Source organism: Erinaceus europaeus, chromosome 6 (genome assembly GCF_950295315.1).
Source record: "Erinaceus europaeus chromosome 6, mEriEur2.1, whole genome shotgun sequence".
Lineage (NCBI taxonomy): Eukaryota > Metazoa > Chordata > Mammalia > Eulipotyphla > Erinaceidae > Erinaceus > Erinaceus europaeus.
In genome coordinates, this window is record NC_080167.1 from 37,039,307 (window position 1) to 37,057,206 (window position 17,900).

At 38.4% G+C, this 17,900-nt stretch overlaps 1 protein-coding gene across 1 annotated transcript in view; it reads left to right on the top strand.

Moving 5' to 3' along the window:
* FMN2 (formin 2) overlaps positions 1 to 17,900 on the top strand; it is a 357,233-nt gene that overhangs the window by 71,922 nt on the left and 267,411 nt on the right. Inside the window, exon 3 of the mRNA XM_060192033.1 lies at positions 8,828 to 8,975. Coding sequence (XP_060048016.1) covers positions 8,828 to 8,975 — 148 coding nt within the window. The remainder of the gene's footprint in view (positions 1 to 8,827; positions 8,976 to 17,900) is intronic.

Sequence of the window (17,900 nt, forward strand, 5' to 3'; positions counted from 1 at the left end):
TTAATGGACTCTTTGAAATTATCTATGTATGTTATGCCACCAGCAAGTAGTGATCATTTCTTTTCTAGCTTGGATAACTTATATTATTGTTCAGTTTATCTTCTTAGGACTTCAGCACTACCTTGAATAGTGGTGGTGACAGTAGACATCTTGTCATGTTCCTGTTCTTAGACAACAAAGTTTCTTTTCTTTCTCTCTTTGCCTGCCTTTCTCCTTCATCCATCCATCCATCCATTTATCCATCCCTTTTTCCTTCTTTACCTTCCTTCCTTTCTTTCCTTTTTATCTTTCTCTTTTTCACATTGAGTGTGATATTTCTTATAGATATTTCACACATAATCATTATTGTTGATATGTTAAGGTTAAGTTTATTTCTGCTCATTTTTCTTGTGAATTTTTTTGGTTGCCATTTTTTATTGGTGATTTAACATTGATTTAAAAAATTACAAGATAACAGGGTACATTTCCACACCATTCCCATCACAAGAGTTCTTTTTTAAATTTTTTACTAGTGATTTAATAATGATTGACAAGATTATGGGATATAAGGGTACAAAATCACACAATTCCCACCACCATAGTTGCATATCCCCTCCTCTCCATTGGAAGGTCCCCTATTCTTTATCCCTCTGGGAATATGGACTAAAGATTTTTATGGGTTACAGAAGATGGGAGGTCTCACTTCTTTAATTGCTTCTCTGATGGACATGGGTGTTGATAGGTCAACCCATACTCCCAACCTGTTTCTGTCTTTCCCTATTGGGGTAGGGCTTTGGGGATGTGGGGTTCCAAGGTACATTGATGAGGTCCTCTGCCCAGGGAAGTTAGGTGGCGTCATGATAACATCTGCAACTTGGTAGCTAACACGCACGCACACACACACACACACACACACACACACACACACACACACACACACACACGTGAAATCATGGACTTAGGTGGTGTCATAGCATCTGCAACTTGGTGGCTAACACACACAAAGTAGTAAAGTCATGGACCCTTTGATATAAACCTAAAATAGACTTTCTAGCTTCTTCCAACATGAAGACCTCAAATTTTATCTGCTATATTCGTACCTTTAGGTTTCTATTAATCAGTTGTTCTTGAGGATTTTTTAAAAACATTTTTGTAATGATTTACTTATTGAAATTGAGAAGGAAGGGGGAGATAGAGAGACAGAGAGACACTTGCAGCTCTGCTAAACCACTTTGTAGCCGGTGGGGACTGGAAGCTTTAATATTTTATTTATTTATTTATTATTTATTTATGAGAAAGATAGGAGAGAGAGAAAGAACCAGATGACACTGTGGTACATCTGCTGCTGGGGATTGAACTCTGAACCTCATGCTTGAGAGTTCAGTGCTTTATCCACTGTGCCACCTCCAAGGCCATGGGGACCAGGAACTTCAACTTGGGTCCTTGTGAGCACTTAACCAGGTGTTCCACTGCTTGCCCCCTTGAGGATATTTTTTAAGTTCTAAAAGGATGTTAATTTTTGCCAAATACTCTTTTTAATCCTGGATTTTGTTGATGAGTGTTACCATGCTTCCTGACTTGAATGTCCTGATATATCTTTGCATCTCTAGAATAAATCCTACTTGACTATGATATATACTTCTTTTTAATTTTATCTTATTTTATTATTTATTTATAAAAAGGAAACACTGACAAAACCATAGGGTAAGAGGGGTATAACTCCATACAGTTCCCACCACCAGAACTCCGTATCCCATCCCTTCTCTGGTAGCTTTCCTATTCTTTAACCCTCTGGGAGTATGGACCCAAGGTCATTGTAGGATGCAGAAGATGGAAGATGGAAGGTCTGGCTTCTGTAATTGCTTCCCTGCTGAACATGGGCATTGACAGGTCAATCCATACTCCCATCCTGCCTCTCTCTTTCCCTAGTGTGGCAGGGTTCTGGGGAATCAGAGCTCCAGGACACATTGGTGGGGTTCTCTGTCCAGAGAAGTCTGGTTGGCATCATGGTAGCATCTGGAACCTGGTGGCTGAAAAGAGTTAACATATATCATATGTCTCTGTTTTGTAGATAGCTAATAGGCATATTTTAGTTATATTCCAAAGGGCCTGTAGCTATACTAGTTTTTTTCCCCCCTGAGTCTGAAATCTGATATGCAGGTGGATCCTAGTTATTGTCTGGGGAGATGATGTAATAAAAAAATAAGGGCAACCAGGACAGCTGGGAGTGGTGGATTCCTCATCCAGCCATTAAGCCCCATAGATAATCCTGGTAATTTTTTAAAGGATCTATTTATTAATTTATTTTATTTTTTCTTATTTTTATTATTGCTGGGGCTTCACTTTGGAACAACATATATATATATATATATATATATATATATATATATATATATATATATATATATATGTATATGAGAGAGAGAGAGAGGCAGAGAAGCAGATAAAGATTCCATTGCTCTGAAACATCCTCCATTGCAGTGGGGACTGTGTATATGCATGGCAAAGTAGGTGCATTATTCAGATGAGCTGTTTTGCTGACCTGATTTATTAGTGATAGAGGAAAAAAAAGAATATCACCCTATAGCATATGATGCTGAGGGTGGGGAGGATCAAATGTGAATCCTAACACATGGAAGCCCAGCACTTGTCACTGAGCCACCTCCTTGACCACAGTTTTTCTTTCTTTTTTTTTTATATTTATTTATTTCCTTTTGTTACCCTTGTTGCTTTTCATTGTTGTTATAGTTGTTATTGATGTTGTCCTTGTTGGATAGGACAGAGAGAAATGGAGAGAGGAGGGGAAGACAGAAAGGGGGAGAGAAAGATAGACACCTACAGATCTGCTTCACTGCCTGTGAAGCGACCCCCCTGTAGGTGGGGAGCTGGGGCTTGAATGGGATCCTTGTGCTTTGCACCATATGTGCTTAACCCACTGTGCTACCGCCTGACTCCCCAATTTTCCTGTTTTTTTTTTTTTTTTTTTTTTTACCAGAGCACTGCTCAGCTCTGCCTTATGGTGGTATGGTGGTGCTGGGAATTGAAACTGGGAATTGATGGAGCCTCAGGCTTAAGGGTCTGTTTGCATAACCATTATGCTATCTACCCCTCACCCTACAGATTTCCTTTTCTTTCTGTCTCATGTAATGACTTTGGTTTTGTAATCTGATTTTCACTCCCATTCAATTTTTTTTCTTTTTTTTTTTATTTAAGAAAGGATTAATTAACAAAACCATAAGGTAAGAGGGGTACAAATCCACACAATTCCCACCACCCAATCTCCATAACCCACCCCCTCCCCTGATAGCTTTCCCATTCTCTATCCCTCTGGGAGCATGGACCCAGGGTCATTGAGGGTTGTAGAAGGTAGAAGGTCTGGCTTCTGTAATTGCTTCCCTGCTGAACATGGGCGTTGACTGGTTGGTCCATACTCCCAGTCTGCCTCTCTCTTTCCCTAGTAGGGTGTGTCTCTGGGGAAGCTGAGCTCCAGGACATATTGGTGGGGTCTTCAATCCAGGGAAGCCTGGCCAGCATCCTGGTGGCATCTGGAACCTGGTGATTGAAAAGAGAGTTAACATACAAGGCCAAATTGTTGAGCAATCATGGGCCCAAAGCTTGGAATAGTGGAGAGGAAGTGTTAGGGAGGTACTCACTGCAAACTCTAGTGTACTTCTGCTTTCAGGTATATATTTTGCAGTAGTTTATGGATACGTGTGAACATAAGCTCTCTCTCACAGAAACTGGTGTATATCTAGGTTATGGGACTTTGTTAGAAAGTGAACCACCTGAGATGAAATTAGAGTGTACTATGAAAGGAAAGGTCTCACCCGAGTAATGAAGCTGAAGGGTTGTCATTCCACACGTGAAGTCTGAGGTGAAACATGTTGAGGTGGCAATCGTTGCGTTGGTTAGGTTGTGATCGGTGGATGCAATATTATTTGGTATGGATTGGGAGAAGCATACGGGAAAGTGGGCCCTATCCAAGGGTTCCAGGACTGGTATGGGATGATCCTACTCATCAACAGAAGTTGAGTAAGAAGATCTGAAAGGGAAACTAAAAGCAGGACCTTATCAAATTGTAAGTAGGGCACCAAAGTAAAAACCCTGTGGTGAGGGGTAGACATGCAGCTTCCTGGGCCAGTGGGGGGTGGGAGTGGGTGGGAGGGATGGGTCACAGTCTTTTGGTGGTGGGAATGGTGTTTATGTACACTCCTAGCAAAATGTAGACATATAAATCAGTAGTTAATTAATATGAGAGGGGGGAAATCAATTGTATGTCTCAAAGTTTTTCAAAACACAAACTGAATCTTTTTAATATATAGGCTGTGTATTTGATATGCGGACTCTCTCAAAAGCCTAGACCAAGTAGATTAGAAGCATTCAATAGCACAGCTCTATACAAGATACTGGATACTGTACAGCAAACCATAACAAAAGGACTTTTCAAAGTTAACCCAATTACCAAATAATGTGATGATAACATTAACTATCAATTGTCTTTTTGAACCCTAAGACAGCAGGAACCTCACATCTCCACTGTAAAGCCCCTACTCCCATTCAATTTTATGAAGCGTCTTCTCAATTTGACTAACAACATGTAGTATAGGTAACCTGTTTTATTAGGTACTTTGTGCCTCTATCTGATTTTGTATCAGGGCTAGGTCCACATTGTAAAAACTATGGGGATGACCTAGTGGGGGTTGTATTGTTATGTGGAAAACTGGGAAATGTTACGCATATACAAACTACTGTATTTACTGTAGACTGCACAACATTAATCCCCGCAATAAAAAATAATTAAAAAAGCAAACTTAGGAATGACCTTTTCTTCACCTTTTAAAAATATTATTGAAAAGGACAGGTAAAAATTTGTATTTGATGGTTTGGTAGATTGTACTAGTAAAACCATCTGCTTTTGGTGAGACTTCCAATTATTGTTTCAATTTTCTGACTTTCAGTTGGCCGATATAGATTTCTATTTTGTAGTGATTCTGTTTAAGGAGGTTGAATGGAATTATATTTGTTGATTTTTTTTAGATCCTCCAACATAGAGGCAGGCATAAAGTTATAGTCTCTTGGATCCTCTGCATTTCTGTTGCAACTATCTTATTTTTGTTTCTGATTAAAAACATTCTTAGTGACTTAATAATGGCTTATAAAATTACTAGGATATATTTTCACACAACATCCATCATCAATATTCTGTCTGTCCTTACTCTCCACCCCCACTGTGGCTCTTACAAAGTCTTAAGATAGAGTTTGCATAGGTTTTTTAGTGTGCCAGGTTACAGTGTTTCTTGTTTCCTTATAGAAGTCTGAACTGCTGTGAACTTCCTTGTACATGTCCCCACAGGACTGGGTAACTTGTTTCTTTATTTTTGTTTGTTTCTAATAGTATTTGCTTTTACTTTTATTTATTTGACATAATAAAGCACTATCAATCTACTGACTTATTTTGACTATTGTTACCTTGATGACTGTCTGAATGATCTAATGATGAAAATAGGGTTTGAAAGTTGTGTTATATCTAATTGTTGAGTTGTGTTAATATTACACATCTCTTCAATCCTGTTTTTTTCAGGATTGATGTTCCTTTATTTTATTTATATATGTTAATAAGAGTTTCGTCTTCATGATGGATTGATTCCTTAATTTTTACATAGTATCCATGCCTGTCTTTTGTAATTAAAAAAATATATATTTATTTATTTTCCTTTTTGTTGCCCATGTTTTTTAATTGTTGTTGTAGTTATTGTTGTCGTTATTGATGTTGTTGTTGTTAGAACAGAGAGAAATGAAGAGAGGAGGGGAAGACAGGGGGGAGAGAAAGACACCTGCAGACTTGCTTCACAACCTGTGAATCGGCTCCCCTGCAATTGGGGATCCAGGGGCTCATCCTTATGCCGGTCCTTGCGCTTCGCACCACGTGCTTTTAACCCACTGCACTATTGTCTGACACCCTTTTTTTTAAATTATTTTTTATATTTATTTATTTAGTTTCCCGTTTATTGCCCTTGTTTTTTTTTATTGTTGTTGTAGTTGTTATTATTGATGTCATCGTTGTTAGATAGGACAGAGAGAAGTGGAGAGAGGAGGGGAAGTCATAGAGGGAGGAGAGAAAGAGACCTGCAGACCTGCTTCACTACCTGTAAGGCTACTCCCTGAAGGTGGGGTGTTGGACATTTCCTGATTTCCTGGGGAGGCCTCTTCCTGGGCACAAACTCTTGGCTTACATGCTCTGTTGCTGCACACTTGATGCAGAGGCCTAGGGGAATGTTCCGAGGCAGCAGAGTTGGAGCCGTACAGGTCTCTCTCTGTGCCCGATGCGAGTGCCGCAGCAAGAGAAGACCTGGGGACTTGTCTTATGGACAATCCATTTATTGAACAGCAAAGTAGTGTTTATAAGGGGTTGTAGGAGGAAGTAAGTTATCCATTCCATATATGGTTTGGGAGAAGAGGGACAAAGAGAAGTAGGGGGTTGGGAAAAGTTCAGAGCATTCCTAGTAAATGTTGAACAAGGGGTTTAGTTGATCAAAGGAACGAACGAAGTAGGTTTATCAATAACCAGCAAAGAGGAGCCTTAAGAGAGGAGATAGATCATGAAAGATTAGAAGGTCTGGAGGGGGTGGAAGAGTAAGGAGAATGTCCCTGGTTATAGTTTGACAGAGCAGAACAATGATGTATAAGCCATATATGATAATAGAAGATGGACTTCTTAACCCCTGAGTAAACTAACCAACTGGTTTGAGAACAAGAAAATGGGCTACATGTAGAGTCTTTTGTGAGGCAGAGAGACTGACAGAGGAAACTTTTTCCTGGTGGTCCTTTTCTTCCATGCTTGATCTCAAATAGAGAGAGACTGATAGAAAGGTCGTGCCATCCAGGCTCCCATTTTTCAATGGGAGGTCCCACACCAAGCTTAACTATATCCTCATAATTTCCCTACAGTGGGGAGCCATCTTTTGTAATTTTTTAAAATATAATCTTGAATGTAAATTGTGTGATATAAGTATTGTTGTCCATCTTGGGTTAGCATTCACTGTTAAGGTTTATTTGGAGCCTATTTTTAAATTTCTTTATTGCAGATAGTTTTGATATAGTGATGATGCATTATTTCAGCTATCTCACAAGTTTCTGTCACTCCCTCAATTTGGAATAAAAGGTTAGCACAGTAGAGAATTCTTGGCTGAAGGCCTTTGCCATTCAGTATTATAAATATATCCTGCCATTCCCTTCTGTTTCATTGTGCTTTTGTTTAGAAATGAGTTTATGGGATTTCCTTTATAAGACACTATTTGATTTTCTCTTGGCACTTGCGTGTTTCTCTTTACCTTTGATTTTTGGTGTCCTGGGGCTTCCTGCATTAATGATTCCACTGTTGTAGGCTGATACTTTTTTTTTTCATAGAGGGGGAGAAAAAATAGTACTTTCATAAGGCTCTGGGTAGAACTTGGGTGGCACATATGACAGGTAAGTGGCATTGCCAGCCCACTATATTTGCCTTTTTAATGGGTGCACAACATAATTATACTCATGCCAGTGACTGCACTGTATAGCATAAGCCACGTCAGTAGGGAAATAAAATATGCTGGGAGTATGGATCGACCTGCCAACATCCGTGTTCAGTGTAGAAGTAATTACAGAAGCCAGACCTACCTGCAGCATCTCATAAAGAATTTTGATCAAAGTGGGGGTTAAATTATTATGTGGAAAACTGGAAAATGTTATATGTGTACAAACTTACTGTATTTTACTGTCACCTATAACTAAATCTTGCAATAAAATTTAAAAAAAGAAAAAAATAATTTTGGTCCATACTCCCACAGGGATAAAGGATAGGGAACCTTCCAATGGAGGGGATAGAATATGGAACTCTGGTGGTGGGAATTGTAGGAAATTGTACCCCTCTTATCCTATAGTCTTTTCAGTCATTATTAAATAACTGATAAAAAATAAAGAAAAAATCATTATATCGTAAATAGCTCAGGAAAAGATCAAAATTTGAAAATTAAAAATTGAAAAATCTAGAGTCCAACATAAGTCATAAAGTGAGCTTAAGACATGTATTTAAACACATGCATCTCCAATGGTTAATCAGGTTGCTTTCTGAAATCCTAAAGACTATTTTCCAGGATATTTAGACTTCAAAGTATCTTTTTTTTTTTTTTTTGGTGAGATTTCTACTTTACATTTGAGCATTAGTTGTTCAATTATGGCCTTTTTTCTTACCCTGTCCAGATTCTGTTGCTTTGCAACTAAAATTTGACTTTACTTTGCAAGAAGATCTCTATCCATTGTTCTTAGTTTGGGAAAGTTCATTTAATTTCTCAAGATTTTTCTTCCAAACAGCTCTCAAGCTTTCCCAGCCTAGTCCCAAGATAAGTCAGCTTCCTAAATTTTTGTTAAGAAAACAAAGAAGCTGTCATTATTCTGCGATGTTCAATACAGCCTATCCTCTGATTGTTTAAATGTTTTTTTAAAGGGACATCATAATCAAATGTATTTAAAGCCACCAGTTCAAGAAGTTTTCTGGTTGCATTTTCTGAATTTGAGTACTTGCAGGCTTCTATAATTCTATCTCTGAATAAAGTCTTCGATTTTACTAAGGATAAAAGTTATAACAAATATGGTCATGAAGTTGAAATGACTGTGTGAAGGAAGAAATGATGTTAGGAATATACAAATGGTATACAAAATGTCGAATAAATAGCACAAAATATTTTAATATTTTGTATGTGTAAGTTCACATAGATATGCATTAATGATAGAAAAGAAGTTGCATTATGTTAATCAAGAATACTTTTTCATGATTGAATTAATAGCTTAATTTTTTTATTTATAAATATAGCAAGATCAGCTTTATACCTGGGCTGCAGTTAGTCAACCCACACACTCACTGGATTACACAGAAGGGCAGTTTCCCAGGCAAGCTCCATCTGTTTGGCCACTTTCTAAACCATCTGATGAAGAACAAAGGCCCAAGGATGTTGAAACAGGTAGGCCCCCTAAAATAGCAAATATTCTGAACGTGTTTAACATAAATTATCAGTGCAATACTTAGTACATAGTGAGAGTCTGCATTAGTTTTCAGATTATAGTCTGTAGATAATTTAAATAAAATTACTGAGTAGTTTGTTACAAGGTTTTTTCTTTTTTTTTTTTTCCTAGTTGTTTTGCTTTAGCTTTAAGATTGCTGAGATACACTTTTGAGGAATAGGATGGTGATTTGATTTGTCCAGTTATTATTATTGTGTGCAGTATTGTCTGAGGGTGACTGTTTCAAGCATTTACCTAAAGCTTTATATCCTGTGTAAGGATCTGAAGGGAACTTTTGTCTTCGAAGGAGTTATAGCCACCTAATATCTTCCTCCAGTTTTTTCTTCTTCTTTCTTTGTGCTATGCTTAGTCCTTTTACTTGACCTTCAGATATAACAAGTCAAGAAAAGATAGGCATATACGTTTTATTGAATATAATCTTTTAAAATACCCACATATAAACTTTTGCTTGGTGTTTTTCTCACTGTACCTTTTGTTGTCTGAAAGAAAGAATTTTGTGTTATTAACTGGAAAGATGGTAGGGAATTAATATAATTTCACATGAACATTACTAGATTGATGAGCACTGATTGTACAGAAGTATATTATATAGAAGTAAGAATCATACTTATTTAACAGTGTTTGCACATTTTGATTTGCTTCGTTTCCTTGCATTCTGTTCACTTTGGCCTAATTCCCCACTTTTAATGAAATGATATAAAATATAGCCACCTGATCCAAAATTGAAGAGTGTATAGCAGGGAATCATTATTATCGGAAAAATTATCCCTCATAGTTCATAGTGCAACATAATGAGCTGTTGATCTTGTAAATATAAGGTATCTATTCCCTTTGTATATGTTAAAGAGTCCTCCTACCTTACTGTTAGGAAATAGTCAAATGTAGAATTGATCAGTTTCATTGAGAGTTATAATAACTATTACTACATGGACATTTAAAATATTTATCTGTTTTTGAGAGATAGAGAGTAACACACACATACACAAAGAGGGGGAAGAGAATGAACACTCTTCAGTTCTGGCATTTAGTGGCTTGGGCTTGGTATGCAAGTCCTGTGTACTACTGCTAAGCTATCTAATATATATATAGTTTTACTTCATTATTTTACTTCATTGATTAGGTTGATATTTACTGTTTTCTTTCTTTCTTTGTGTGTTTCTTTCTCACCTTTTCCAACTGAATGATCTGTATAATGCTTTAAGTATTAGGGTACTTTTAAAAATGTTTATGAGTTATTTTATTTTGTATTATTTATTTTGTATGTGGGGATGGAGTAGATTGAAGGCTAAATATTGACAATTTGAATATATTTTGATAGACAATAGTAGTTGGGTTTTAAACTAGAAAGTTAGTAGCTCGTTTTTTCCTTTGTTATTTGATATAATTATCAAAATTGCAGGAAAAGTGATTTTTAACATACTAATTTGCCTCTTTTTCAATTATGCATTCATGGAATCAGGAGGTAGTTCATCTGGTAGAGTGTGATTATGTAAAGACCTGGGTTTGAGCTTCTGGCCACCTCATGAGAAAGTGATTGAGCATTGCTGTGGTGTTTCTCTCTCTCTCTCTCTCTCTTTCTTTCTCTCATTTTCTCTCCCTCTATCTAAAAAAAGTGTCTTCTGAGAGCAGGAGAATTATGGAGATCCAAGGGCCCAGGATAAAATAATACCAAAATTCTCTCTCTCTCTTTCTCTCTCTCTCACACACACACACACACACACATGGTTATGATGGAGTAGGTAGAAAATAGCTTATAGTAGTGACTTAAATATTAATTAATTTGTTCCCCAGGCCATATGGCTTTTTTCTTTCTTCATTTCTTCCTTTGTTTCTTTTCTTTTTTTTCCACCAGGGACTGGAGCTTGGTGTTTATAAAATTCTGCCATTCCTTGTGGCCACTTCCCTTCCCTTCTCCCCTCCCCTCCCCTCCCCTCCCCTCCCCTTCCCCCTTCCCTTCCCTTCCCTTCCCTTCCCTTCCCTTCCCTTCCCTTCCCTTCCCTTCCCTTCCCTTCCCTTCCCTTCCCTTCCCTTCCCTTCCCTTCCCTTCCCTTCCCTTCCCTTCCCTTCCCTTCCCTTCCCTTCCCTTCCCTTCCCTTCCCTTCCCTTCCCTTCCCTTCCCTTCCCTTCCCTTCCCTTCCCTTCCCTTCCCTTCCCTTCCCTTCCCTTCCCTTCCCTTCCCTTCCCTTCCCTTCCTTCCTTCCTTTTTGCCACCAATGTTATTGCTGGGGCTCAATGCTGGCACTACAAATCCACTGCTCCCAGTGGCCACTTTTTCCTTTCTTTTCCTATATTATTCAATAGGACAGAGAGAAATTGAGAGGAGAGTGTGTGATAGAAAGATAGATACTTCTTCACTGCTTGTGAAGTGTCCCAGCTGCAGGTGGGGAGCGGGTCTCAAACCTGGGTCTTTGTGTGGGTCCTTGTTGCCTGGTACTATGTGTGCTTAACCAGATGCATCACCTCCTGGCGACGTCCACTTTTTCTTCTGTTTTGAAAGAAGGTGAGAGAGAGGGAGGTAGAGCAAGAGTGGGAAAGGGGAGGGGAGAGGTGGGAGAGAGGAGGGAGAGAAGAGAGAGAGAGAGAGAGAGAGAGAGAGAGAGAGAGGAAAGAGGAGAGAATATGCACTTGCCTACTGCTCTTGAAACAACTTACACCCTGCAGGTATGGACGAGGTCAGTTCATTGGAATGTACACATTACTAAGTGTGTCACCACCCAGACTCTATAACATTATTTTATCTACATGAGGCACTTTCTAAATATTACCTGCTCTAACTGCCTGATACTTATTTGTGGAAGAAACTTATTTGGAACAGTTTCATTTTCTGGCTTTACAACTTTCTCTCCTTCTTAAGCAGTCAGTTTTATTTATTTATTTTTATTTAATTGATTTTTATTTATTTATTTATTTATTTATTTTACTGAGTGAGAGAGACATCCCAGAGAACTGCTCAGCTTTGGCTATTGATGATTTGGTGATGCTTGGGAGAGAGAACCTGGGACCTCTGAGCCTCACGCATGAGTCTTTTGCATAGCCATTATTGTGTTTCCCCAGCCCCAGGCAGTCAGTTTTAATAGCAAGATTTTTTTTTTGCCTCTAGGGTTATTGTTGGGGCTCAGTTCCTGCACTACTAATCCACTGCTCCTAGAGGCCATTTTTTCCATGTTGTTACCCTTGCTGTTATTGTTATTGCTGCCATTGCTGTTGTTGGATAGAACAGAGAGAAATTGAGTGAAGAGGGGAAGACAGAGGGGGGGAGAGAAAGATAGACACCTGCAGACTTGCTTCACTGCCCATAACGTGAGCCCCTGCAGGTGGGGAGCTGGGGGCCCAAACCAGGATCCTTACTCTGGTCCTTGCACTTTGTGCCATGTGCACTTAACGCTCTGTGCTACTGCCGGCCCCAATAGTGAGAATTTTAATATTGTATTGAGATGCTATAGATAGGGTCTACTATTATAAAATATCATCTGAAAACTTTAGGGGCCAAGTGGTGGTGCACCTGGTAGAGCACACATGCTATAAGGCACTGGGACTTGGGTTCAAATTCAGTTCCCACCTACAAGGGTGAAGCTTCATGAGAGGTGAAGTGGTGGTCCTTCTTCTCTATCTCCCCCTTCCCTCTCAGTTTCTCTCTGTCACCATCAAATTAAATAAAATAAAATAATAAAATAAAATAAAAATAAATAAGGGGCAAGGTGGTTGCACACTTGGTTGAGTGCACATATTACCATAACCCTGGTTCAATCCCCTGTTCCCCCCCACATCTTCATGAAAGGAGTTTTACAAGTGGTGAAGCAGTGCAATAGGTGTCTCTCTCTCTCTCTCCCCTCTCAATTTCTCTCTGTTCTATCAAATAAATAAAATTAAAATTAAAAAATATTAAAAAATAAAAAAGCCCATGCTAAGTAAATAAATAAATAAAATTAGAAAGCAGAAAATATTGATCATCTATTTATTAAAAGTATTAAACTGCATGGCTAAAGCAATCATTTACCAGGCTGGCAGTGGTGCACTGGTTAGAGTGCAGATGTTACCAAGTGCTAGGATGCAGATTCAAACCCCTGGTCTCCATATGCTGTGAGGGTGAGAAAGGGAACTTCACAAGTATAGGCTTCTCTCTCCCACCATCCCCTTATTTTCCTTTTCTCTCTTCCTCCCTCTTCCTCTGTTTCTGTGGAGGAGAAGGAGAGGAAGACAAAGGCAAAGACGAAGAAAAAGGAAGGCTGCCAGAAGCAGTGAATTCCTAGTGTAGGCACCTAACCCCAGTGATTGTAACATGATTGTAAAATTTCTAGTTTTAATTTAAGGTAGAAGATTTCAGTTATTTTTCTTTTTTGAATATGGAAACAAGATTTTGTCTTTAAAAAAGTGAGACGTTGGGAGTTGGGTGGTAGTGCAGCAGGTTAAGTGCAGGTGGCACAGAGAGCAAAGACCCCTGTAAAGATCCCGGTTCGAGCCTTGGCTCGCCACCTGCAGGGGAGTCACTTCACAAGCAGTGAAGCAGGTCTGCAGGTGTCTATCTTTCTCTCCCTCTCTCTGTCTTCCCCTCCTCTTTCCATTTCTCTCTGTCCTATCTAACAACAATAACAACAACAACAACTACAACAATAAAAGCAAGAACAGGGAATAAATAAATATTTTTTAAAAGTGAGAGGTTATCTTTTTAGTTTAATATTTTTGTCTTATGACTTTCTTTTTAAAAAGATTTACTTTGTTTTATATTAGAGAAAGAATTATGCAAGGGAGAGGGGGAACAAGAAATGAGAATACCACTCAGGTACATGCTACTCTAGCTAAAGAATAGGAATCGTCAGGCGTGTAAGTCCTACACTCTGTTAATTGAGCTATTTTCCCCAGTTGCTTGATATTTAATGTTTTCTCCTAGTTTACACACTCAGCTAATCCAGATTTCTGGTGCTCTATATTCTACCTTTCTAGTAGGGATTCTGAATTAGCTGGGAATGTAATTAGGGAAATACTTTGTTTTTCCATGTGGAAACACAGAAAAAACAAAACAAAACAAAACAAAAATCTGTGGAAAAGGTTTTTGTCCATATTCCTTTACTGACAAAGAAACTGAAATCTTGATGCTCCTCTCTACCATCGAGCTGCAGAGGGTTATGGATTCTTGTGAATCTTGTTCCCATCATTGCTGTTATTTGTAGTTGGCCCTGTTGTCACAGGGGAGCCTGGAGTTTGAAATCAACCTTTTGAAGTCTATAAAATATAGAAGGAAGGATAGATTTTGCTGGAGAGGAAATTAGCAAGTGATGTGCTTTAAATCTTGGTAGGATAACCATCAGTAAGAATAGAAGTTTCCCATTTATTTTGTTTTCTCTTTATCTTCTCTCTTCATTTCCCTAAACCTGTAAGATTTAAGCATTTGTGCACATAGTACTGTGCGCAAGGATACATGCAAGGACCAGGGTTCAAGCCCCTGCGGGAGGGAAGCTGCACAAGTGGTGAAACAGGTCTGCAGATATCTATTTTTCTCTCTCCCTTTTTTATCCCTCTATCCCCTCTCAGTTTCTCTCTTTCCTATCCAATAAAATGGAAAAATGTCTACTGGGAATGGTGGATTTGTAGTGCAGGCACTGAGCCCCAGCAATAACCCTGGAGGTCAAATAAATAAATAAATAAATAATTTAAGCATTTGTTGCCACAGGAACAAATAGCTGGAGCCCTATGACAATTCTTATATTTCTATCAATCTACTTATGTATTGTAATCTATGTGTTTTTCTGTGCCTATCTTCCTTGTAGATATAATTAAATTTTTTTGTTTTTGTCTCTAGGGCTATCGCTGGGGTGCAGTGCCTGTGCGATGAATCCAGAATCCATTACTTTTGGAGACTATTTTTTCCTTTTTGTTGTCCTTGTTGTTTATCGTTGTCGTTATTATTATTGTTGTTGTTATAGCTGTCATTGTTGTTGGATAGGGCAGAAAGAAATGGAGAGAGGAGGGGAAGACAGAGAGGGGGAGAGAAAGATAGACACCTGCAGACCTGCTTCACCACCTGTGAAGCAACTCCCCTGCAGGTGGGGAGACAGGGGCTCGAACCTGGATCTTTACTGGTCCTTGCACTTTGCGCCACGTGCGCTTAACCTGCTGTGCTCCTTACTGCCTGGCCCCCTGTAGACATAAGTTTTTTAGGAATTTATTTTGCACATAGTGTTTTCTTAAATATTTGAGTGGGTAAGGGCCTATAGTGTAACATGACCTGAATAACATATCTACATAGCTCATGAATGTAAACAGTTTAGGTAGAGTGTTGTTTGTATGTGTGCTGAAATAGCCCTTGGAGAATTTTAGGGACTTTATACCAAGTAGGACCAAAGGTTATTTGGTATATTTACATAAAGTCAAAGAGATAATTAAACTTTAGCTTTCAAGTTCATGGATAGTATATGTGGTCCATGCCATTTGTGAATAGAGACTTGAACATCCTGGTTGCTTCTTTGTTATTATTATTTTTTATTGGGGCATTAATGTTTAAAAATTGAGTGATCAAGAGAATGAACAGGGGACTGATTTTTGGAAAGGTGACTTGAAGGCAGAAAATCCTGTAGGAAATACATGGAAGACAATTGGTAGAAAAATGGTGAAAGCTTTTTATATATGTATCTCTCTCTCTCTCTCTCTCTCTCTCTCTCTCTCTGTGTGTGTGTGTGTGTAAGTTTTAAAAAATAAATGTAATTGTATGAATGGTCCAAAGAATTGTAACTCACATGATATGGGAGATTCAAGTGTGAGGCTCTCAAGTATGAAGTCCTGAGTTTGATCCCCTGCATAAAATATACTAGATACTCTGGTTCTTTCTCTTTCCCCTCTCTCATTAAAACTAAATATAGCTTTAAAAAAGAAAGAAAGAAAGAAAGAAAGAAAGAAAGAGAGAGGAAGAAAGAAAGAATAGAATCACAGCTTGCATTTGTTCCAGAAAATTTCTGAGTATAACAGTTTTTGTAGAACATGTCCTATTTAAAGATTGTTGGAAATGCATCTCTCAGGTTTAAAGCAATGAGGGAAGTGAGAAAAATTCAATATCCTCCCATGTCCAAAACTTTAAAAATAGCCAATGAAATTTGACTTTTCTGTCTTGTACATCCTGAAAGGAATACTATGACTGAAAAATAGGCAAGCAAGCTAACAAACAAAATTAGATCCTGTGTGTTATAATGAAAATACAGTATCATCAGTTCATTTATAGGCTTTGTTCTACTGTGCTTTGAAGTAATACAGACATTCTATGAGGGGCCAGGGGAGTTTAATAGTGATCCATCTCTCAACTTGATCAATGGAAAAATATACTGAAAAATATAATCAACTACATCTTCTATATGTAATTATTTTTTTTAAATAAAATTAGCCTTTCATATGTTAAGTAAAACCTCTGTGAATATGCTTTTTGTCAAATATTTTATTAAGATTTATTTTTTAATGAGAGACAGAAACAGCAGGGCATCACTCTAGCACATGTGATATAAAGGGAATCAAACTCACTACCTCATGACCTCATGCTTTTAAGTGTAAAACTCTAGCCACTGCTTCAGCTCTCCAGCCACAGATCCCATAAAGTATTATTATTATTTATTATTATTATTTACCTTCAGGTTATTGCTGGGGCTCAGTGTCTGCAATACGAATCCACTACTCCTGGAGGTCATCCCCCCTTTTTTTGTTGTTGACGTTGTTGCCCTTGTTGTTGTTATTACTGTTGTTGGATAGGACAGAGAGAAATGGAGAGAGGTAAGGAAGATGGAAAAGGAAGATACCTGCAGACCTGCTTCACCACTTGTGAAGCAACACCCCACCCCCCGCCTTGCGCAGGTCCTTGCGCTTCATGCCTTGCGCATCACCAGCTGCGACACCCTTATTATTTTTATTGCCACCAAGGTTATCACTGGGGCTCCATGCCAGGACTAGGAATCCATAGCTCCTGGAAACCATTTCTCCCCCCCCTTCTATTTTATTTGATAAGACAGAGATAAATTGAGGGAAGGGAGAAATAGAATGGGAGACAGAAAGGTAGACACCTGCAGACCTGCTTCACTACATGTGGGGAGTGGGGCCTCAAACCTGGGTCCTTGAACATAGTATTATGTGCACTTTATTGGGTGTGCCACTTCTGGCCCCCATTTCATATAATTATATAATCAAATGAGCACAGCAGACACTTAGTCTCTGGTAGTAAAATTGATTCTTTATTTGATTTAATTTTTTATACCAGAGTACTGCTCAGTTCTATCTTATAAAGTACATAGTCTCAGGTAGGAAAATATATGCATCAACACATGCTATCTCCATGAAACTCAAAATTAACCATTTAACCTCATCACTTTTGCAGGAGAACATAATATGTCAGAATTAAAAGCAACTGCTATTTACTAGGCAGCTAATTAATTATATATCATGTTATGTATACAGTATTTAATGAATTTTCTTTTAAATTGTATTTGGAACAAATTGATCGATATATGCTCTTAAAACATAATTTGGGAGTTGGGCGGTTAAGCGCAGTGGGCTAAGCACAGGTGGTGCAAAGGGCAAGGACCAGCATAAGGATCCAGGTTCAAGCCCCCAGCTCCCCACCTGCAGAGGAGTCAAGTGGTGAAATAGGTCTGCAGGTGCCCTTCTCTTCCATTCTCTGTCTTCCCGTCCTCTCTCCATTTCTCTCTGTCCTATCCAATAACAATGACATCAATAACTACAACAATAAAACAACAAGGGCAACAGAAGAGAATAAATTTTAAAAAATAAAAAAACATCATAATTTATGTAAGTGCTTTTTGCTTAAAATGTAAAACTGCTTAGAGACTACATAGTTCACTTGCAGAAATCATGTTTGTATATTTAAAGGAAAT